Here is a 23,757-nt window from a genome sequence, read left to right as displayed (position 1 = left end):
TTAAGATTTCTATACAAAAACCCAAATTGCCACCTACGGGCAAGTATGTATTTCCTTTCAATCACACCAAACTCTAGGATGTCGATTCTGATTCGTTTTCTCTTCCAGAGGCAGCTGAAATAATATTCAAGAGGAAACTGCTTAGGCAACCTTCTACATCATTTCTAAGACTCATTCATGTTATCTGGTACCTGAACTAAACTGTATTAAAAAACTGAGACAACATTAGGCCCATGGCTCTAAGAAAAAGAACGTTTTTCTCTCCTTGGTTCAATGCTGGTATTTACAACATCTTTCTTTATGCTTACCAAACAAGAAGATTCTCTGAATTTATACTACAATTCTCTTTTTGCCTTTGGCTCCATAACTTTTATTTTGTTTATTACTCTAACTTTAATAGATTCATCAATTTATTACAATTGATTTTTTATTACTTTGTAGAAGCAGCTAAGGTACAAATATGTGCCAAGAATATAATAATAATGTGGCTATTACTTTGTTCTGCCAGGTTGACTTTGTAAAAGCTCAATCAAGTTACCCTAACCACCTGTAACAAGTATATGTGCTGTATGTCCTCAGTCGTGTCTGACGCTCTACAACCCCATGGATTGTAGCCCCCCATGCTCCTCTGCCCATAGAATTTTCCAGGCAAGAATTCTGGAGTGGGTTGCCATTACCTACCTCAGGGGATCTTCCTGACCCAGGGACTGAACCTGCATCTCCTGCATCGGCAGGTGGATTCCTTACCACTAGCACCACCTGGGAAGCCCTGTATCACATGGGCACAGGTTTCCCCGTCTCTTTGTAGCAATAGATTTTATAGAGTATTTTGCCAAACACCATGGGTTTAAAGACATTTTAAACTGGTTCTTTTTTTTTTTACACTATAAATATTATTTCAAAGAACATAAGCTCCACGAAGGGACAGATGTTTACCTGCTCCACTGTCTGCTGTGTCCCAGCACCTAGACACACACCTGGCCTGAGCTGACATTCAGTTGTTGATAGAATGAGCTTAAATGGATGAGTTGTTTCCTGCTATTTAAAACTGTATTTTCTCCAGCAGAAGCTATGTATAGTGAATCTAAGTCTCCTCCTTTCTACTCCTTTCAGTGTGTTCCTTCCCCCATTTTCTCATTCTCTTTGTTTTTGAATTAAATATATTTTCACTTTTCTAGCTGCGTTCACCATGATGAATGCCACCACCATCCCCCTAGCCTGACAGAAGTACTTTAAGACACCCGGGAGTGAGTATGTCCACCCGGGGTAGATATGGAAGCTCGTTACTTCTTCCCCAATTCCAGCTAAACAGTTCTCAAGTCAAGTCAAACACAGATTATCAACAAGGTGTGCAGGCCAAGAAGTGTCAAGAGAGCTGTAGGCCAGAGCCGTAGGAGGGAACAGGCAGGAAAAAGACAAAATCAGAAGCAAGAGAGAGGGAATGTCTCTGATTAACTGAAGGGCTGACAGGAACAAACGGGGAGACTGGGATGGAGAGCTGGGTCATTCAGGCAAGTGGCTGGACATTAAAAGCTCAGGAAACCAATCAAGCAAGGCATCAGGGTCAGAAGCCGCACCGGCAGCAAGAAAGGAGCTGAATCCAGCTGAGCCGAAGTTAGTATGAACCAACCAAGGCTCTCTGAGAACATCCTTCCAGGGAGGACACTGGCCCCAGTCACCTGTCTGTGGTAGGAATTGAGTTGACCAAGAGTGGAGCAATCCTTATGGTCTACCAGGGCGAAGTAGGCTTGGCAAATGTGCTGTGCTCAGTCGTGTCCGACTCTTTGTGGCCCCATGGTCTGTAGGCCACCAGGCTCTTCTGTCCATTGAGTTTTCCAGGCAAGAATACTGGAGTGGGTTGTCATTTCCTATGCTCTTCACTACGCAGGGACTGAACCTGCATCTTTTGAGTCTCCTGCATTGGCAGGTGGGTTCTTTACCAGTAGTGTCACCTGGGGCTTGGCAGATAATTGGAAATGATACACTGTACCTCAATCAATGTTGATAGTCTAAACTGTGTAACAACATGCATGTCCAATGTTCAAGGTCTTGCCACCCCGTAAATTTAGGGGCAGATGAGAAACAAAGCACCCAGAGCCATTATTAAAGGAAGGAAAAAAGGCCCTTCTGGTGTCAACCATTCTGGTTGTATTTATTTTTGTATTTCACATAATTTCATAATGGCCCATACTTGTCCCTTCTCTATGTTGAAGGACTAGGGGACTTATTAAGCCTTCATCAATGAAAACAACTGGTGTTCCTCTCATGAGATTGTCTCAGATGCCTCCAATTCTGGGAAGATAGTATCCAAATACCACTGAAATGACTTGCAACCCAATCGTTTCCTTAACTCAACACGCTCACTAATGTTTCCATAGGCAGCAGACTTCAGAGTGGGTCTTCGTAGAAAAAACTGTTCCTAAATGGAAAGAGTCATTTCATGAAACCAAACAAATCTTTGTTCATCAAGTCATGCTATCTAACAGAGCAGTATATATTAGCAGTATCTAATTGCATCATCTAACAGAACAGTATATATTTTCATCATCTGAACTAAAACAAAACAATCAACAATAAACCTTTTCCTCTGTATAGGGAGGGCAGACACACACATGAGACCTGGGACTCATCAGCCCCAGCTATTCACAGGATGTGCTGTGACCACCGTGATGAAAGCAGCGTAGCGGGATGAGGAAGTCCAGGTCCTGCTTCTCAAGAGCCCAGAATCATAGCTACCTATGGTAGTGTTCCCCCTTTCTCCTGATCTCCCCAAACCCCTCACTCCACAGTCCCCATCAACACCCCCATGGTTTCAGAAACAGAGGGTGGTGCAGTGGCTAAGGGAACACTGACTCTGGAGGAGGGCAGCCTGCTTCAGTTTCTCCCTCTGCCACAGTGTAGGTGACAACGTAGACGCTGAAGGACACTTTGGACATTCATCAAGATTTAAGCAGGCACTAATTCATGGCCCATGAGTCCATGTTTTCAGATTTATTCAAGATATATCTCTACAAATGTGCAAAAAGACATGGGAAAAGGATGTTCATTTCAGCAGAGTTAAGGAATAACAAAATGCTGAGATGACCAGAATGTTATCTACGGGGGCTATTTATTAATGGGATCAATTTTAGGAAATCTATTCAAAGGAGATGTTTAAAAGAATGACATGTTTATATGTTCTGATTTTAAGACTTTGAACGTATGTTTTTAAATTATATAAATAAATGGAAAATTCTAAAACAAATACTGATGCTCAAATCTAGTTATGTAAAAGAAAAGGATATACAGTCCTGTGTGTGTGCATGAAACAGACACTGCAGAGAGGAAGTCAGGGATGACTGCTGAGGGGTAGAACCGTGGGCTTCAGAGGCTTACTTTTCACTTCATACTTTTCAATACTGTAATCCTTTTAAAAATGCAGATGCTTCACCTTTTTAAAAATAATTTTTAAACATCAGGAAATACAATAAGCATACCAAAGAAGCACACAAAATATAAATGTGCACCTTAATGAATTATCAAAAAAAAATCAACTTGGCTAAGTCAAGAAATAAAACAAAACCAGTACCTCCGAAGTCACTTGCCTTTTCCTTCATGATCATAATTCTTCCTCTTAAGTTTGAAGTGCTATCCTGATTATGTGTTCATTTCTTTGCTTTTCTTTCTAGCACTGATATCTAATTATTCATGCATAAACAATATGGTTTGATATTATGTTTTTAACTTGATAGACATGGAAAAATACAGTGTGTATGCTATTGTGTTTGGCTTTTGTTCACTGTCGTGAAGATTTGCCTATACTGCTATGTGTGTATTTAAAGTTGGTTAATTTTCATTGCTACATAGAAGTGTATCGATTAAACATATCATATTTACCCTATTCCATTCCCCTCCTGATAAGCATTTGGGTTGTATTCAGTTTTGGCTAACACAATCAATGTTGTTTATAGACATTCCTGTTCAGCTGTTCTGGTGCACAGAAGCACCCATTCTGTAGTGTCTACACAAGATGGACTTGCTAGATCATGGGATATTATCTTTTATTATTTTACTCAATAGTGCCAAACTGTTGCCCGAAAGGAGTTTGTAACAATTAACACTCCCACCCACGGTGTCTGAGATTGCCTATGCTTGCCCATGTATGATCCTGTCAGGCTTCAAAAATGTTTGCCCCTCCGGGTGGCTATGTAAAAATATCTCATTGAGGTTTTAATTCCTATTTCACTGCTTACCAAAGAATTTGAAGTATTACTACTTTTATAATTTAAAATAATAAATATTAGATCAAAACCAGGACATATACTATCACAGAGAGGGTCTTCCATATTTCTACCCATGATCTGCAATAAGGAGTGTGGCTACTGTCCACGTCGGTTTGAACTTTCAAATTAAAGTGAAGCTGCATCTGTATGTTCGCTATATGCTCATTCTAAAGGTCCTGGCAAGAGGCTGAAAGCATGGGGAGATGCTCGCATGAAGGGGCCTGGCTTTGATGTAAAAACCTTTGACCAGGAAGAAAAAGAGGTAGCAAAGATTCTAGTGTGTGGTGCTTCAGCCACATCACTTGGGACTTGGTAGCGAGTCTAGGAAGAGAATCTAAAAACGGATGCGTGGGAGTGGGAACAGAGAGGTGTCTGCTGCAGAGGGGTAGCCTTGGGAGTAGAAGATATAGCTGGGGAAGAAAAAAAAGACTTCGTGTGTTGGTCAATTTACTTCTGAGAAACCTGAGTTTTCCTAGAGATTAAAACAATGCGTAAGGTGCAAGTATAGTGGGTTAGAAGGAACTAATCCAGAATAGGGTCTGAAAATGAGTGGGTGAGGGACTGAAAGGGCATGTACGTGCTGAGTTGCTTCAGTCGTGTCTGACTCTTTGCAATCCTGTGGACCGTTGCCCCCCAGGCTCCTCTGTCCACGGGATTCTCCAGGCAAGAACACTGGAGTGGGTGGCCATGCCCTCCTCCAGGGGACCTTCCCAACCCAGGGGTGGAACCCATGTCTCTTATGTCTACCTGCATTCGCAGGTGGGTTCTTTACCACTAGCAACACCTGGACCCTAATTTAAGTAAAAGCACAAAATTTGGTATCTGGAAGGCAGTAGAAGGCTTCTTCAGAGCTAGTCCCTCTCTGTTCTTTGACTCATCTTCCCAAACCAGGGATGTATCCTTCACCTTGTATTCATCTAGCCAAATGTGTACCAGTCTGAGATTGTTATATTCCACGACTTTAATAATTTCAGAGTGGTTTTTCGTGTGTTGCCTATTGATGTGTCCAACTCGAGAGCAGGGGATTACATAGAGCTGGCCTCCACACATCCAGATCTATAGACATAAGGAAAACAGAAAACACATGAATGATTAGTGTCTGTTTGCTAGTAACAGGCAACTGCTGAATTAAAATGGAAACAACAACAGCCATCATTAAGTGTCTTATTTCATGTAATCCTCACAGCAACCTTATACTGTGATCATCCCCGTTCTACAAATGAAGAAACTAATACATCCATTAGTCAAGAAGTTTGCCCGGTAATATAGTGGCAGAACACAAATTTCAAACTCAAATCTGGCCCCAGAGTCATGGCTCTGAGTACTAAATGGTCCTGCCTTGCTCGTACATGACCAGCTCTGATACTGATCATAGGAAGACTGACAAGATACTTTGTCTTAGGATATTCTCAAACAATATAGCAAAAGTAACATTTTCTGAGACTACTAAGTACTGCTGGCTGTTAGATTCAGTCGCTCAGTCGTGTCCAACTCTTTGCAACCCCATGGACTGCAGCCCGCCAGGCTCCTCTGTCCATGGGATTCTCCAGGCAAGAATACTGGAGTGGGTTGCCATTTCCTTCTCTAGGGGATCTTCCCAACCCAGGGATTGAACTCACGTCTGCTGCATTGGTAGGGGAGTTCTTTACCACTGAGCCACCAGGGAAACCACCTAATAATCCACGTGTGTATGTGTGTATATCTAGATACACAACAGTAAGATAACTTGCTTTTTTAATTTAATGTTTTGCAAAGTTATTTTAAAAGTCTTGGATTATTCGGAATAATACAAGATTATTGGAATGTTGGTAGTTTTAAATTTATTAATTATTATAGATAATACCACAAAGAACTGTACAAAAAAGATCTTCACGACCAAGATAATCACAATGGTGTGATCACTCCCCTAGAGCTAGACATCTTGGAATGTGAAGTCAAGTGGGCCTTAGAAAGAATCATTATGAACAAAGCTAGTGGAGGTGATGGAATTCCGGTTGAGCTATTTCAAATCCTGAAAGATGATGCTGTGAAAGTGCTGCACTCAATATGCCAGCAAATTTGGAAAACTCAGCAGTGGCCACAGGACTGGAAAAGGTCAGTTTTCATGCCAATCCCAAAGAAAGGCAATGCCAAAGAATACTCAAACTACTGCACAGTTGCACTCATCTCACACGCTAGTAAAGTCATGCTCAAAATTCTCCAAGCCAGGCATCAGCAACATGTGAACCGTGAACTTCCAGATGTTCAAGCTGGTTTTAGAAAAGGCAGAGGAACCAGAGATCAGATTGCCGACATCCGCTGGATCATGGAAAAAGCAAGAGAGTTCCAGAGAAACATCTATTTCTGCTTTATTGACTATGCCAAAGCCTTTGACTGTGTGGATCACAATAAACCGTGGAAAATTCTGAAAGAGATGGGAATACCAGACCACCTGACCTGCCTCTTGAGAAACCTGTATGCAGGTCAGGAAGCTACAGTTAGAACTGGACATGGAACAATAGACTGGTTCCAAATAGGAAAAGGAGTACGTCAAGGCTGTATATTGTCACCCTGCTTATTTAACTTATATGCAGAGTACATCATGAGGAACGCTGGGCTGGAAGAAGCACAAGCTGGAATCAAGATTGCCAGGAGAAATATCAATAACCTCAGATATGCAGATGACACCACCCTTATGGCAGAAAGTGAAGAGGAACTCCAAAGCCTCTTGATGAAAGTGAAAGAGGAGAGTGAAAAAGTTGGCTTGAAGCTCAACATTCAGAAAACGAAGATCATGGCATCTGGTCCCATCACTTTATGGGAAATAGATGGAGAAACAGTGGAAAGTGGCAGACTTAAATTTTTTGGGCTCCAAAATCACCACAGATGCTGATTGCAGCCATGAAATTAAAAGACGCTTACTCCTTGGAAGGAAAGTTATGACCAACCTAGATAGTATATTAAAAAGCAGAGACATTACTTTGCCAACAAAGGTCCGTCTAGTCAAGGCTATGGTTTTTCCAGTGGTCATGTATGGATGTGAGAGTTGGACTGTGAAGAAAGCTGATTGCCGAAGAATTGATGCTTTTGTACTGTGGTGTCGAAGAAGACTCTTGAGGGTCCCTTGGACTGCAAGGAGATCAGTCCTGTGTGTTCATTGGAAGGACTGATGCTAAAGCTGAAACTCCAATACTTTGGCCACCTCATGCGAAGAGTTGACTCACTGGAAAAGACCCTGATGCTGGGAGGGATTGGGGGCAGGAGGAGAAGGGGACGACAGAGAGTTAGATGGCTGGATGGCATCACCGACTCAATGGACATGAGTTTGAGTGAACTCCGGGAGTTGGTGATGGACAGGGAGGCCTGGCGTGCTGCAGTTCATGGGGTCGCAAAGAGTTGGACACGACTGAGCGACTGAACTGAACTGAACTGAACCACAAAGAATGTGCTTGTAATATAAACCTCACGAAGAGTATACTTACACAACTCTTCCGTTTGATTCAGTGACTCTTACATGGTTCCTAGATCAGCAGCATCAGCATCAGTAGGGAACTCACAAATATAAATACCGGGGCCTACACAGACCTACTGACCCAGGAATGCTGGGTCTGGGGGCCCAGTATTTCTGTACTTTAATCAGTTCTTTAGGTGATTCTGATGCATTCTAAAGTGTGAGAACCACTGTTCTAATTAATCAAGGTCACCCATTCCAGTTTTATAGGTGTTTTCTTAGGAAATCCACCCAATCATTTAAAATAAGACTCAGTGAAAACAATACTCAAACATAGTATGGTGAAAATATCAGATAGTAAGAAAGGATCATGTTAAAGAAAAGGGAAAAGCAGAACTTCTGACATGAGACCTAATGACTGGTACAACAAATTTCCAGGGTTCTTTAGAAATACCCAGAAATATCCAACCAATACATCCTAAAGGAGATCAGTCCTGGGTGTTCATTGGAAGGACTGATGATGAAGCTGAAACTCCAATACTTTGGCCACCTGATGAGAAGAGCCGACTCATTGGAAAAGACCCTGATGCTGGGAAAGATGGAGGGCAGGAGGAGAAGGGGACGACAGAGGATGAGCTGGCTGGATGGCTTCACCGACTCGATGGACATGGGTTTGGGTGAACTCTGGGAGTTGGTGATGGACAGGGAGGCCTGGCGTGCTGCGGTTCATGGGGTCGCAGAGAGTCAGACACGACTGTGTGACTGGACTGACTGATCCCCGTAAAATGTCCACAGAAATACACACTGACCGCCTTCTCCAGAATGCATGCCTCGGTGTCTTCACCTGGCGTGCTCACTTGGTAGAGCATGAGACTCTTAAGTGAATCACAAAGGGGTTTCCCTGGTGGTCCAGTGGTTGAGAACCCAGCTTGCAGTGGGGGAAACACGTGTTCGATCCCTGGTCAGGGAATGAAGATCCCACATGCTGTGGGGCAATTAAGCCCACACACCCACACCAAAACTACTGAGCCTGCTCACCGCAGGGAGGATCCTACATGCCACAACTGAGACTCCACGCAACCAAATAAATAAATTTATTAAAAATAATAGAATAAAATGAATGACAGTAGAAAATCTCTTAGACCAGAAGTCCAAAGATTTAGGTTCTCTTATCATCGTTGCTACATGCTGATGATCAGACATATCCTCTCTGAATCTTTTTTCACCTGCAATTGAGAACTAAATAGTTGATCATTTAAGCTACTGCTTGGGGGTGCTTTGTTATGCAGCAAAAGCTAACTGATACCAGTCACCTACAATGTTTTAATCTCTTTTTCAAGAGATCTTAAGGAAATTTGGAAAATCAGTAATATCCATTTAATAATGAGGATGGATACAGAAGTATTTATTATTGTTGGGGCAGTCTTATATGTGTGAAATGTTTCTTATCAAAAAAGACATCTAGCTCTGAGCATAGAATAGAAAACAAAAGTCAAGTAACCAAAGTGATCAAGGGGGAGTGAAAGTAAAACACGTATTAAAAGACTTTCTCAAAAAGTCAAATTGAGGATGCAATCGCAATTTAGCCCCATTTTCATGGGACCCGTGCCGTTGCTCTTTTCCTCTTGATTCTTTCTCAAAGGGGCACGATCCATCTGGACATGCCTTTTGTTCTGCTCATTGTCCATGTAGGAGATGGTCAGCTTTCTCTCTCGGACATACTGCTGGAAGTAGTACTGCTCCCAGTAGTAATACTGCTCCCAGTATTACTATTATTATTGGAGGAGGAAGAGGATGATGAGGAGGGAGAATATCCCATCAAGAGTTAGTATAGTGGGACTTCTCTGGTGGTCCACTGGCTGAGACTCCATGCTCCCAAAGCAGGGCGTCTGAGTTTGATCCCTGGTCCAGGAACTAGACCCCACATGCCACAACTCAGAGTTCACAAGCCACAACTAAAGATCCCACCTGCTGCAATTAAGACCAGGTGTAGCCAAATAAATAGATTAATAATAAAAAGACCATTAAAAAAAAAGAGTTAGTATAGTTTAGTACTTTAGAGTCCAAACTCTGAGGCCACTCTGTGTGGTTCAAATCCCCTATGAGTCATGTGATCTGGGGCAAGTTACTGAAGTTACTCAATCCATTTGTGTCTGTTTCCTCATCTGTAAAACGAGGATAACAACAGTACCGGCCTTACTACTGAGCCTGCGCACTTCAGAGCCCACCTGCCGCAACTAGAGAGCCTGCGTGACACAACTACAGAGCCTAGGCCCCCAGAAAGTTTGTGCACTGAAAAGAGAGATCCCACGGAAAGCAACAAAGGCCCTGCATGAAAAAACTAAGATCCAACACAGCCAAATGAGTAAATATATATATAAAAAAAAAAGCAGTACCTGCCTCATGGGATTGTTATGCGCATCAGATAACTGACACTTGTAAGGTGCTTAGGGTCTGCGTTTTGTAAACTGAGAGTGTCTCTACTGTAGTGAAGTGTGGCAGATTGCGAGCATGGCCACATATGCTTTTCATTCCTACCTGCACATCCAACTCTACTCCATTCATCAAGAAATGAGGTTTATTTCTCCATCTCTTGAAACTGGTCTTGGCCTTGTGACTTGCTTTGGCCAACAGGACATTAACAAAGGTGATGCTTGAAAAGTGTGTGCAGCACTTTGGGATCTGCTGCTCTTGGGAACCTTGTGACCACTTCACAGTGAATGAACCTCACTAGCCTGCCTAACCACAAGAGACAAATGGTCTGGCCCTCTCCACTGCCCCAACACTGGACAGTGGCCAATGTCCAGACATGTAAATGAGGCCATCCCATGCTAGCCAGCACCAGCTGACCCTCCAGATGAACACAGATGTGTAAGCAGCACCAGTAAAATCAACCTTCCTGGCTGTGACCGAAAGAACCACTTTAGCAACACAACAGATGCTGAGGAGTAACAGCTGTTTATTGTTTCAAGCTGCTGTATTTTTGGGACAGTTTGTTACACAGCAAAAACTGATACACTAAGGAAGGAAATGGGACCTCTTAACCATGAGTTTGAGTGAACTCCGGGAGCTGGTGATGGACAGGGAGGCCTGGCGTGCTGCGATTCATGGGGTCGCAGAGAGTTGGACACGACTGAGCGACTGGACTGGACTGAACTGAACTGAACCACTTAGCTGCTCATTCCAGAAACTTGGTGTGCTTGATGAAAATACTGTTCTGCAAACGTCTCACTCTCCACCCCTCACCAAGGGGCAGGGTATATTTCTCTGACACACTGACTTTGGGCTTGTCCATTTGACATGCTTTGGCCCATGGAACATGAGCAGACACAGTGCCTCTGGAGACTTTAGATAGGCTGTGTGGTTTGCCTTGACTTTTGCCTTCCTACTGTCAACATAAGAACATGCCCAGAGTTGCTAATAGAATGACCAGCAAAGCTGAGCAGACTCAGAGACCAGCCCTGCCAGTGTAAATGCCCAGGCAAAGCCACACTGGCCGACCCACAGACATCTGAAAGAAGAAAGTAGACGCTTATTGTTCTGAATTGCCTGGTTTTGAGCTGGTCTATAACAAGCATCATCATGGCATTAACTGACTGGTAACTGGGCTGTCCTTGACACCCTTTCTCTCAGCACCCACCTAGCTAGTCAGCATACCTATGGGACACTCTTAGGATGGTAACGTGTAGGCAACTGGTCACACAAGCTTATGACTCAGGAGAAGGAACTGGGAAGGGGCAAGAATTGGTATCACTTGCATCCGTTAGTCATGCAAACGTGATCTGGTAAGGTTATGGAGCAGGTGGAGACAGCAGAGAAAGAGGGACTTGGGGAAACCCCTGCAGGGCGGCAATTCTCAGTAGATGTGCCAATAAAAGTAACTGATCTGAGCAGGGGGCTGGGTGCGAGCAGCTTGCCTAATCTTCATGGTGTAGACCCTGGAGAACCTGCTTCAGCCCTTCTCTAGCACAAACCCAACGCTTGTGGTCTGCTCTCAAGCTACAACCTCTCCGGGCTCCAGCAACTGCGGGCTGAATCTGAGCTGGTGTCCGGGTCTCAGAGCCCAGTCTGGAGGTGAGGCGGGTGGTTCTCCAGATGCAGAGCAGGGCCCTGGGCCCCGAAGCAGTGTCCTGACCCTTTGGGGTACAGCAGGATGGAGCACTGGGGCAGGGGGAGCCAGCCAGGGCACAGGCTGCTGATCTCTCAGGGAAACAGAGATGCCGACCTGGAGCCTGGTTCTGAGACTTATTCCAAGGTTGAAATTGAAGCTGTAGCTCTGAGGGCACCAGCAAATCATCACTTCCGACGAGCAATGGTAACACTGAGCTCGGGGCAACTAAAGCAAGTTCAGGGCATCGGAGGCATCCAATATATGGCCAGCCTTCACGAGAAGCCTGGGCTTCCCTGGTGGCTCAGATGGTAAAGCGTCTGTCTGCAATGCAGGAGACCCGGGTTCAATCCCTGGGTTGGGAAGATCCCCTGGAGAAGGAAATGGCAACCCACTCCAGTACTCTTGCCTGGAAAATCCCATGGACAGAGGCGCCTGGTGGGCTACAGTCCATGGGTTGCAAAGAGTCGGACACGACTAAGTGACTTCACATTCATTCATTAGCAAGAAGTGACTCAGAAACTGGGCAAAGCGGAGCTGAGGGGCCGGGGGGCCTTAAGACCTGAAGCTGAATAGATCATAGAAGCCAGGAAGGGACAGGTTTGGAGCACACTGCTTATGAGTTCTGCGAATTTGCCAAGTTACACTACCTCTCTCTGCCTCGGCTTCTCCACTCTAAACAAGAGACGATGCGGGTACCTACCTCCCAGGTTTATTGTCAGGATGAAGTGAGCTAATATCTGTAATATTTCAGAGCGGGGCATGTCACACATGATAGCAACTGGAAAACAAAATACATTTGTATCCTTCACATCTGACCTTAAATGCCACTTCTGCAGAGAAGCCACTGAAGACAAACCCCTCCCCCAAGACAAGGCCGGGTTCCCCTTCTATATGACCTCACAGTACTCTGTATTTCCCCTTCATTGCAGTGATCAGAAATACAACTAAGTAACTAACCATCTCGCTCTACCCCAAAGAGAACGGAAGCTTTACGCCATTCAAAACCACTTCTGCATTAAGGGCTGCGTATGTTAGCAGCTAGCACAGCGCTTGGCACGTAACGGTTTCTCAGTAAGTGTTGCTGTATGAGTGAGCGAGCCAATGAATGAGGGGGACTGCACCTTCTGAACACCCAGCACCTGGCACAGCCTGGCGCAGAGCTGCTCCTCAGATGATGGGCGCGCTGAACCTCGAACTTCACTTGAACTCTCGAGAGAGTCAGAAACTGAGACAACTCTCTCTCGTTTAGTCCAAAGCTAAAACAGGACGTGGGTTTTAGCGCCACACAGGTGTCAGTTACAGCCACGGAAGCTGACACAGGTACATTAGGAAAAGGCTCAACCAGGGGATGGCACAGACACTGGCCAAGGAGAAGAGACATGCTGCTACAGATCCTGGTGGCCCTGGCTCGCCTTTTGACCCCTTTGGATCCCTTTTGTTTCTGGGTCATGGCAAGGAAGGCTGAGATGCGGAGAAGGCTGGCGTGGTGGGCTGCAGGTGGCTGGCTCAGTGCATTTGGCTGGCTCAGTGGAGAGGTTCTTTCCTAGCAGACAAGGAAACATTGCACTTGGCTAACAACAGGCACAGCTTCACAGGTGCAAAAAATGGCTCCATATGAGCCCTGAGCCCTGAGGAGCATGTGGGGTGAGGAGCAAGTGTTGTCAAGAAAAGTCTTGGCAACAGCCATGTTTGAGAGATACACAGAAGAGTAAATTCCTGGGAAGGAGATAGGGCACAGCTGAGCAACACAGGGGATTTTCTTGGATTTTGCTCTAAAATCCAAGAACACTTCTGGAGAAGACTGGGCACTAGAGCTAATCTGTCTGCCAATGCAGGGGCTTCCCAGGTGGAGCTAGTGGTAAAGAACCCGCCTGCCAATGAAGGAGACACAAGAAATGCAGCTTCAATCACTGGGTCAGGAAGATCTCCTGGAGGAGGACAATGGTAACCCACTCCAGCACACTTGCCTGAAAAATTCCATGGACAAGAGGAGGCTGGCGGGCGACAATCCATGGAGTCGCAAAGGGCCAGACACGACTGAGCACACACATACTGCATGAAATACTGCAGTAACCTCAAGCACACGGAAGACCAAAAACCATCCACTGGGGACACCAATATGCAACTGGTGCAGTGCCGGAAATGACGTCAGAGGGAAGCTGCTGAGGGACAGTGATTCACTGCAGTGAGTGAAGAATGAAGTGGATGCAGACGTAGCTAATCCTTCCTTAGGAAAAATCAGGTTACTTGGGCAGAGGGGGCCACCGGTGTCAAGAGAGTGCCTAGCTATTTATTAATTTACGTGAAACCCAAGAATCCGTGAAACATAACAAAGCGCCATTAGGAATGAAGTTGCTGACAATATTGAAGCAAAAATCATGAGTGAACTTGAGTAATAAGCTAGCTGTTATTTGCTGTCTGGAGGGAAGGTAAAGCCAAGGCAAGGAATATACTCAGTTTTCAAAGATGCATCATTCACAAAATCGATTCAATTCTGAGACACAAGGATGTGCTTAAGTTACTCGGTCCTGAAAAGGGGGGATTTTTATTATGCTTCATTCTCAGAGCCCAAGGTAATAAAATGAGTAATAATCAACCAAGCAATAAAAAGAACCAAAGGCATTGAGGGTCACAAAATAATGCCTGGATGAGAGTGGAACAAATGAGTAGGAAAAAAAGCAATGAAAATAAACTTACAAGATACTGCTAAATAAGGGCTTGGAGGAAGAATACATTGCTCTAAATATCCCTGTAGTCAAAATAAGGTATCTGAAGCATTAGAAAAGATGTCTGGGCTTTAATTTTAAAAAATATAGAAAGTAGCCAGCCAAAAAAGAAGAGGGAGATAAAATCTAAAGCAGAAAAAAAATTGGAAAAACACAAAAAGCAGATCTGATAAACATCTAAGTACATGCTGAGAGAAACGCAATTCAAAGTACAATCTCTGCAAGTGATCTCAGGGAATATAAAGGGTGGTTGACAAAATTAAAGTAGAACAACATGGCCATCATTTATGTATCAGCTCCTATAACTATCTTAAGGGCTTTCCCCCAGTGACTCAGCAGGTAAAGAATTTGCCTGCAATGCAAAAGATGCAGGAGACTTAGTTTGATCCTTGTGTTGGGAAGATCCCCTGGAGAAGAAAATGGGAACCCGCTCCCATATTCTTGCCTGGAGAGTCCCATGCTCAGAGGAGCCTGGTGGGCTACAGTCCATGGGGTCACAAGAATTGGACATGACTGAACGACTAACACACACACTTCGAAGGAAGCTAAAGCTCAGAGAGAATAGGAATTTTCTCATATCATAAAGGAAGCAGTTTTCTCTACATCTGATTGTCTCTGATAGAAAAGACACAAAGCAGAGAAAAGTGAGGAAAAAATGTGAAGGAAAATGATGATGAGTTGACAGCCCACATTTTTATGCACAGTTCAAAGTGATCATTATAAAAATCTATTAGAATTCAGTCAAATGCAAAAAATGACCTATAATAAACATATGATAAATGTTTGAATTGTCATACCTTAGTATATTCTTCAGAATCTCCAGGCATATCTACTTTGTACCTTATTCTCCACCCCAATTATTCCATTCAATCTTTTTATTTTTTTGGTCATGCCATGCACCTTGCAGGATCTTGGTTACCTGACTAGGGATTGAACCCAGTCCTTTGGCAGTGAAAGCAGAGTCCTAACCACTGGACCACCAGGGAATTCCCACATTAAACTGTTACACAGTTCTGAGAATGGAATTTTTATTTATTCCTATTTAACAGGTATGAGCTTCCCTGGTGGCTCAGTGGTAGAGAATCTGTCTGCCGATGCAGAAGACACAGGTACAATTCCTGGGTTGGGAAGATCCCCTGGAGAAAAAAATGGTAACCCATTCCAGTATTCTTGCCTGGGAAATTCCACGGACAGAAGAGCCTCGTGGGCTACAGTCCATAGGGTTAGAAAGAGTTGGATATGACTTAGCAACTAAATAACAACAATTTAACAGATGAGAAAACCTAGAACTAGAAAAGTGAGTGACCTGCCAAGCGTCTTACAGCAAGTGAGGGATAGGGCTGGGACTCACCCTGATGTCTAGTGTTCTCATATCATAGAATTTTTTTTAAGTTAAATCTATTATTTTTATAGGTATAATTTGTACACCACCAGAAATTCACCCTTCTAAAATATATAACTCAGTGATCTTCGGTACTTTCACAAGGTTGCACAATCCTCGCCACCATCGAGTTCTGGGACATTTCACCACCCCAAATAGAAACCTGGTCCCCATCAGCAGTCACTCTCCTCCCCCCGCCCCTGGCAACCACTAATTCACATTCTGTTCCCGTGGATGTGATTAGTCTGGACATTTCATATGAATGGACTCATGAATAGAATACATGGTATCTGCATCTGGGGCTTCCCTGAGAACTCAGCTGGTAAAGAATCCACCTGCAATGCGGGAGACCAGGGTTCGATCCCTGGGTGGGGAAGATCCCCTGGAGAAGGGAAAGGCTACCCACTCCAGTATTCTGGCCTGGAGAATTCCATGGACTGTACAGCCCCTGGGGTCACAAAGAGTCGGACATGACTGAGCGACTTTCACTCACTCAACCCACGTACATCTGGCTTCTTCCACTGAGCAAAATGTCTTCAAGTTTCATCCATGCTGTAGCAGCTATCTCAAGATCTAAGAGCCAGGAGACAACTTAGACATTTTCCACCAAGTCCTCTTATTTTACAGGTAGAGAAACAGAGGCCTAATCAGCCCACATATTTAGTGACACCCAAGTCCTCTCCCTCCTAATCCTGTGTTTTTTCCTACCATGCTACAACTACCAAGAGATTCCACAAACAGATGAAAAATATCCCATTAATTAAACATATCTGACGTTAGAAAAAACATAGGTACGAAAACCTGATATTTTATGAAAGGCTTCCCATTTCTGAAAGTGAAAGTCGCTCATTCGTGTCTGACTCTTTTCGACCCCATGGACTACACAATCCATGGAATTCTCCAGGCCAGAATACTAGAGTGGGTAACCATTCCCTTCTCCAGGGGATCTTCCCAACCCAGGGATTGAACCCAGGTCTCCTGAATTGCAGGCGGATTCTTTACCAGCTGAGCCACTAGGGAAGCCCATTTCTGTAACAAATCCCATAAATCAATGACTTGATGTGACACCTGAATAGCACCTGATGCTCATGGAGGGAAACGGCATAGCTGCCACAGCATATTATGTGACTTAAAGTTAGATTTTACTTTCTATGTATAAAGGTAACTATTGAAAACATAAGGTTGGAATTACCCTTAGTGAAAGTTCCAAGTTTTCTCCTCCCCACAGAGTCATGCCCTTGTCGTACTGTCCAATTTCATTAAAATAATGCCTACTTATAGCAAAAATTCCTCCAGCCATTGCAGGTGACCTACAAAGGATACACAGATATTAGATTGATTCCCTATGTGCAGGCATTATGGATTTTAGCCAAAGTTATACTGAATATAGCGACAACAGTTAAAAACTAGAAAACACCCATGTTAGCTTCAAAATTATCTTCAGATACATTTAAGTATATACTCATTTATTCTCATAACAGCGTGTGAAGTTATTCACCAGACTTACAGAGAAAGAAATAAGGTTCAGAGAGGTTAAGTAACTCACACAAGATCACACAACTCTAGCTAAATTAAAATGGAGGCAAAGATGAAGGACTTGCCAGGCTATGGTGTTAGAAAATTGACTCATATAGTTTGTGAAACAAGGAGGGTAACATTAAAGGAGAAGTGAGCCTGGAGTCAAAGTTATTAGAAAATGTGGGAAGTGATCTGGAGAAAGTCTCTTGAGAAACAGCCTCATAAATGCAGTTAGAAGCCCTAACAATGAGATTATTCTCACATTTAGAAATACATTTTCCAAGACTAATATCCAAGGAAAATGACCTTCTCAACCTATAAAATTATACACAGAAGCCCTTGGATAAACATTTTATATATGAATTTGGCAGACATTGACTTTTTCTGGGCTAGCCGCAGTGTAGTATTCTGATCGTTGATCAATATGCAACTCATCCCTGAGAATCATGTCTACATTTTAAAGCTTGACAGCTGAAATCCGAGGGATACGAGCCATGTGGTATTCTGCACTGGGATAAGATGCTCAATTCAGTTCAGTTCAGCTCAGTCACTCAGTCATGTCCAACTCTTTGCGACCTCATGAACCACAGCACGCCAGGCCTCCATGTCCATCACCAACTTCCAGAGTCCACCCAAACCCATGTCTATCAAGTCGATGATGCCATCCAACCATCGTCCCCTTCGCCTCCTGCCCTCAATCTTTCCCAGCATCAGGGTCTTTTCAAATGAGTCAGCTCTTCTCATCAGGTGGCCAAAGTATTGGAGCTTCAGCTTCAACATCAGTCCTTCCAATGAACATCCAGGACTGATCTCCTTTAGGATGGACTGGTTGGATCTCTTTGCAGTCCAAGGGACTCTCAAGAGTCTTCTTGAACACCACAGTTCAAAAGCATCAGTTCTTCAGCACTCAGCCTTGTTTATAGTCCAACTCTCACATCCATTCATGACCACTGGAAAAACCATAGCCTTGACCAGATGGACCTTTGTTGACAAAGTAATGTCTCTGCTTTTTAATATGCTATCTAGGTTGGTCGTAACTTTCCTTCCAAGGAGCAAGAATCCTTTAATTTCATGGTTGCAATCACCATCCACAATGATTTTGGAGCCCCCCAAAATAAAGTCTGACACTGCTTCCACTGTTTCCCCATCTATTTCCCATGAAGTAATGGGACCAGATGCCGTGATCTTAGTTTTCTGAATGTTGAGCTTTAGGCCAACTTATTCACTCTCCTCTTTCACTTTCATCAAGAGGCTCTTTAGTTCTTCACTTTCTGCCATAAGGGTGGTGTCATCTGCATATCTGAGGTTATTGATATTTGTCCTGTCAATCGTCATTCCAGCCTGTGCTTCTTCCAGCCCAGCGTTCCTCATGATGTACTCTGCATATAAGTTAAATAAGCAAGGTGACAATATACAGCCTTGATGTACACCTTTTCCTTATTTGGAACCAGTCTGTTGTTCCATGTCCAGGTCTAACTGTTGCTTCCTGACCTGCATGCAGGTTTCTCAAGAGGCAGGTCAGGTGGTTTGGTATTCTCATCTCTTTCAGAATTTTCCACAGTTTATTGTGATCCACACAGTCAAAGGCTTTGGCATAGTCAATAAAGCAGAAATAGATGTTTTTCTGGAACTCTCTTACTTTTTCGATGATATAGCGGATGTTGGCAATTTGATCTCTGGTTCCTCTGCCTTTTCTAAAACCAGCTTGAACATCTGGAATTTCATGGTTCACATACTGCTGAAGCCTGGCTTGGAGAATTTTGAGCATGACTTTACTAGCGTGTGAGATGAGTGCAACTGTGCGGTAGTTTGAGCATTCCTTGGCATTGCCTTTCTTTGGGATTGGCATGAAAACTGACCTTTTCCAGTCCTGTGGCCACTGCTGAGTTTTCCAAATTTGCTGACATATCAAGTGCAGCACTTTCACAGCATCACCTTTTAGGATTTGAAATAGCTCAACTGGAATTCCATCACCTCCTTTCAATTAAAGAGACAAAACCTACCACATTCTATTATTACAGACTTTTAGAAACAATATAAACAATGGAATATTTCTCTTCATTAAGCCTGAGAAATCAAAGTAATAATATCTGCAGGTTTCCCCCTGCTCCCACTACCTCTATGCTACTTTTCCATTACCAGAAGAATTCTCACCGGATAGGTGTAGTGGGTCCTTCTGGTCCCTCTATCTCATAAGAGAAAACATTATCCCATTTAAATTCCAGATGCCAGTTGAAAGCTCCCCTCACAATAGGAGAGGGCTGGTATTCCAGGGTCACGTAATCAATGACATCTATCAGAGGACACACCACCATTTTGGGATTCTTGGCAATGGCACTCAGCAAGGGCTCCAGCCAGACTTTATTCACCTCACAGTGGCTATCCAGAAACACTAGAACGTCCCCTGGGGAGGCAAAAACAGGCGAGTGTTAGCTCATGTGTAAGAAACACCCGACAACACAAATCAAGGTTCAATGCAACAAGTATTTATCCAACACTTACTATGAAAGTGAAAGTGAAGTTGCTCAGTTGTGTCCAACTCTTTGCGACCCCATGGACTTTAGCCCACCAGGTTCCTCTGTCCATGGGATTTCCCAGGCAAGAATACTGGAGTGGGTTGCCATTTCCCTCTCCAGAGGATCTTCCCAACCCAGGGATCGAACCTGTGTCTCCCACATTGTAGGCAGACGCTTTATTGTCTGAGCCACCAGGGAAGTTTGGCTATTAAGGTGCTTTCAGTTTCCCTGGGAGGAGGCAAGAAATGTATATTTGATATCATTAAATATACGGTATCAAAAATGCAGGACAGCGTGTGCCATAAATATTCAGAAGGAGCTGGTGACTGTGGGTTAGAGCTGCAGTCCCTAACCTTTTTTGGCACCAAGGGATCAGTTTTGTGGATTTGGAGAAGACAGTGCTCCCATAGACCAAGGGTGGGGTAAGGATGGTTTTAGGACGATTCTCATAAGGAACATACAACCTGGATCCCTCGCATGCACAGTTCATGCTTCTGTGAGAATCTAATGTGGCCACTGATCTGACAGGAGGAGAAGCCCAGCGATGGGGTGCAGTTGTAAATGCAGATGAAGCTTCGCTCACCTGCCCACCTCCTGCCGTGCAGCCCAGCCAAACTTCCCTGGTGGCTCAGACGGTAAAGCGCCTGCCATCAGTTCATTTTTCTTCCCCCCAGGATGTTTCTGGTTTTGCCGTACAGATGTCTGAGCATGCGCTGAGCCCCCAACACAGGAAATAATTCATATAAAGTTCCTCTCACCAGGCTTTAGCAAGCAGCTTTACCCAAAAATCCTAATTCTGACAACATGACTGAAGGTAGCTGAGTTCTGTTACTGCTTCTCAGATATCTATTTTGAAATTTCGTTATGGTACTGTGTCAGACCTGGAAGAGGGCATGGCAATCCACTCCAGTATTCTTGCCTGGAGAATCCGCATGGACAGAGGAGCCTGGCAGGTACAGTCCATGGGGTCGCAAAGGGTCGGACACGACTGAGCCACTGAGCACCCTGTGTCAGACAACCCACTTTGGAATATAATATCTGTTGTCTTCATGCCTCGATCAAAACTGAGCTAAAAAGAGCCCATTTTTAAACATACATAGCTTTTTTTCAATCAACACCTTGCATTTTTTCATTAAAACAGCTTCTATGACGTTACATCACACAAACATTTAAAAAATCACGTCAGCTAATTTGATAGGTGAAAAATACCATCTGGTTCTCCAAAGAAGATAGACAAATAGCCAACAAGTGCATGAAAAGATGCTCAACGTCATTCATCTTTAAGGAAACGCAAGTTAAAACAGTGAGGTACCACTTCACCTCTATCAGAGTTAAAACAAAAGAGAGAAAATAAGAACTGTTGGGAGGATGTGAGAAAATCGGAACTCTCATTCGTTGCTGTGTGGTGTACTAAGTCACTTCAGTCGTGTCCGACTCCCTGCGACCCTACGGACCGTAGCCCAGCAGGCTCCTCTGTCCATGGGATTCTCCAGGCAAGAACACTGGAGTGGGTTGCCATTTCCTCCTCCAGGGGATCTTCCTGACCCCAGGATCAAACCTGCTCTTCTTACGTCTCCTGTATTGGCAGGTGGGTTCTTTACCACTAGTGCCACCTGGTAAGCCCAAAATGGTCCACCTGCTGTGGAAAACAGTTTGGCAGCTCCTCAAAAAATCAAACAGAATTACCACGTGACCCAGAAATTCCACTCATTGGCACAATTTAAAAAGAACTCAGGGGACTTCCCTGGCAGTCCAATGGTTTAGACTCCATGCTTTCAATGCAAGGGGCACAGGTTCGACCCTTGGTTGAGGAACTAAAATCCCACATGCTTTGAGAAAAACAGCAATAAAAAAATTAAAAAGAATTCATGCATACCTGTGTATATGCATATTTATAGCAGTACTTCTTATATTTTCCCAAAGATGGAAATAGCCCAAATGTCCACCAACAGATGCGTGGAGAAACAAACTGCATATACACATACAATGGAATATCATCCAGCCGTAAAAAACGAAGTACTGGTACGTGTCCATGAATCTCAAAAGCATTATGCTGGTGAAAGAGCCAGACATAAAAGGTCTGATTTCATTTCTATGAAATATGCAAAATAAGTAAATCCAGAGACAGATGAAGACTGGTGGTTGCCAGGGGCTGGGAGAAGTGGAAATAAGAAAATTTCCCAATTTATGGGTGTGGGGTTCTCTCTTGGGGTGATGAAAATATTTTCGAACTAGAGGGGGTGGTGGTTGTACAACATAGTGACTCTGCTAAACGCTGTACGCCCAGATTAAGCTAACTTCTCCTTAGGATCTAAAATCACTGAAGGGCCGGAACTTCCCCAGTGGCTCAGTGGTAAAGAATCCAATGTAGGAGACACAGGTTCAATGTCTGGTCTGGGAAGACTCCACGCGCCTCTGGGCAACTAAGCCTGGGAGCCATAACTACTGAGCCTGTGCTTGAGAGCCCTCAAGCTGAAACTACTGAAGTTGAAAACTACTGCACTCACGTGCTGCCATTTCTGAAGCCTGCACACCTGGAGCCTGTGCTCGCAACAAGAGAAGCACAGCAGCGAGAAGCCCGCACACTGCAACTAGAGTGTAGCCCCCGCTGACCACAACTAGAGACAAGCCCGTGTGCAGCAACAAAGACCCAGCACAGCCAAACATAAATAAACAGATAAAAAAAAAAAAAAAACACTGAAGGACACTAGTTCAATGGACCTGATAAAGGATCTTTCCCATCCTTCCCCCTTAAAAAATATATCTGTGGAATGTTCAAAACTGAATTGCTCGCTGAAGTTAAAAGTCAGGAGAAATATTCTTCATCTTCCCTGAGTGGAAGCTTGCTTTCTGCTTTCCTGTAGCCGCCTTTGTTGCTTTTGTCCAGTCGCTCAGTTGTGTCCGACTCTTTGCGACCCCATGGACTGCAGCACACCAGGCTTCCCTGTCCTTCACCAACTCCCTGAGTTTGCTCAATTCATGTCCATTGAGTCAGTGATGCCATCCAACCGTCTCATCCTCTGTTGTCCCCTTCTCCTCATGCCCTCAGTCTTTCCCAGCATAACCTATTTACACAACTTCTCTAGGGATTGTGTTTTGCAAGTTTTGTTTTCATATTAAAACAACAAACAAATGCTGTATCAATCACTCTCAATATTTTCAGTCTCTTTCTCCCCTTGCTTCATTTTATTTTCTGCTTTTCTTTAGTGTCAACATTTTTACATTCAAACATTAGTTTGTTGTTCATTTGCCAAGTCATGACCAACTCTTTGTGACCCTGTGGACTGCAGCACGCCAGGCTTCCCTGTCCTTCACTATTTAATCATAGCTCATCATATCTCTTTTAAACATTCTCGATTTGGTCTCTAAAGCAATTATTTTTCAGGTATTAAATATTTTAATTTTTATTAACAATTAAATTATTAAAATATGAAATATTTTATTTCAGTTTATTGTATTATGTTATTGCTATCTCTCTTAATTATTTTGTTTTGGGATTGATGTTTGATAATGTGGTGTGCAAAATCTAGTTATGGGGGAGTTTACAGAGAATCTCTTTGTGCTCAAGTGTATGATCAACTTTTATAAAATATCCAAACGTTTCTACTTCATTCACACCATAAATCTGTTAAATATTCGGATTTTGTGAAAAAAATTCAAGTGACTCTGCTATTTGAATTTCTCATTTTTGTTTGTTTGCTATTTCCATGACCAGTAGTGTGGTAATACTATTCACTGCCACGGAAATCAGAATTTGAGGGTTCAGTGGTCCTGAATTGTGTGACCTGGAGCAGGTCTCTAGTCTTTTGGGGA

General features: G+C 43.7%; 1 protein-coding gene across 2 annotated transcripts in view; it reads right to left on the bottom strand.

The window, feature by feature from the left end:
- Positions 1–2,263: 2,263 nt before the first annotated feature.
- The window catches only part of GALNTL5 (polypeptide N-acetylgalactosaminyltransferase like 5), a 54,374-nt gene continuing 32,880 nt past the window's right edge, over positions 2,264–23,757 (bottom strand). The window contains exons 5-8 of one of the 2 annotated variants that reach the window (XM_055420337.1): positions 19,583–19,832; positions 17,103–17,220; positions 5,169–5,318; positions 2,264–2,419 (exon numbers count right to left, since the gene is read on the bottom strand). In XM_055420337.1, coding sequence (XP_055276312.1) covers positions 2,264–2,419; positions 5,169–5,318; positions 17,103–17,220; positions 19,583–19,832 — 674 coding nt within the window. Of the gene's footprint in view, positions 2,420–4,429; positions 4,673–5,168; positions 5,319–17,102; positions 17,221–19,582; positions 19,833–23,757 lie in introns of those variants that run through there. The other variant, XM_088832932.1, reaches the window with a different exon arrangement.

Source organism: Moschus berezovskii, chromosome 3 (genome assembly GCF_049115385.1).
Source record: "Moschus berezovskii isolate FMDL1 chromosome 3, NW_MosBer_1.0, whole genome shotgun sequence".
Taxonomy (NCBI): Eukaryota; Metazoa; Chordata; class Mammalia; order Artiodactyla; family Moschidae; genus Moschus; species Moschus berezovskii.
Note: the sequence above shows the minus strand (reverse complement) of the source record. Positions and strands in the feature narration are given on the sequence as shown.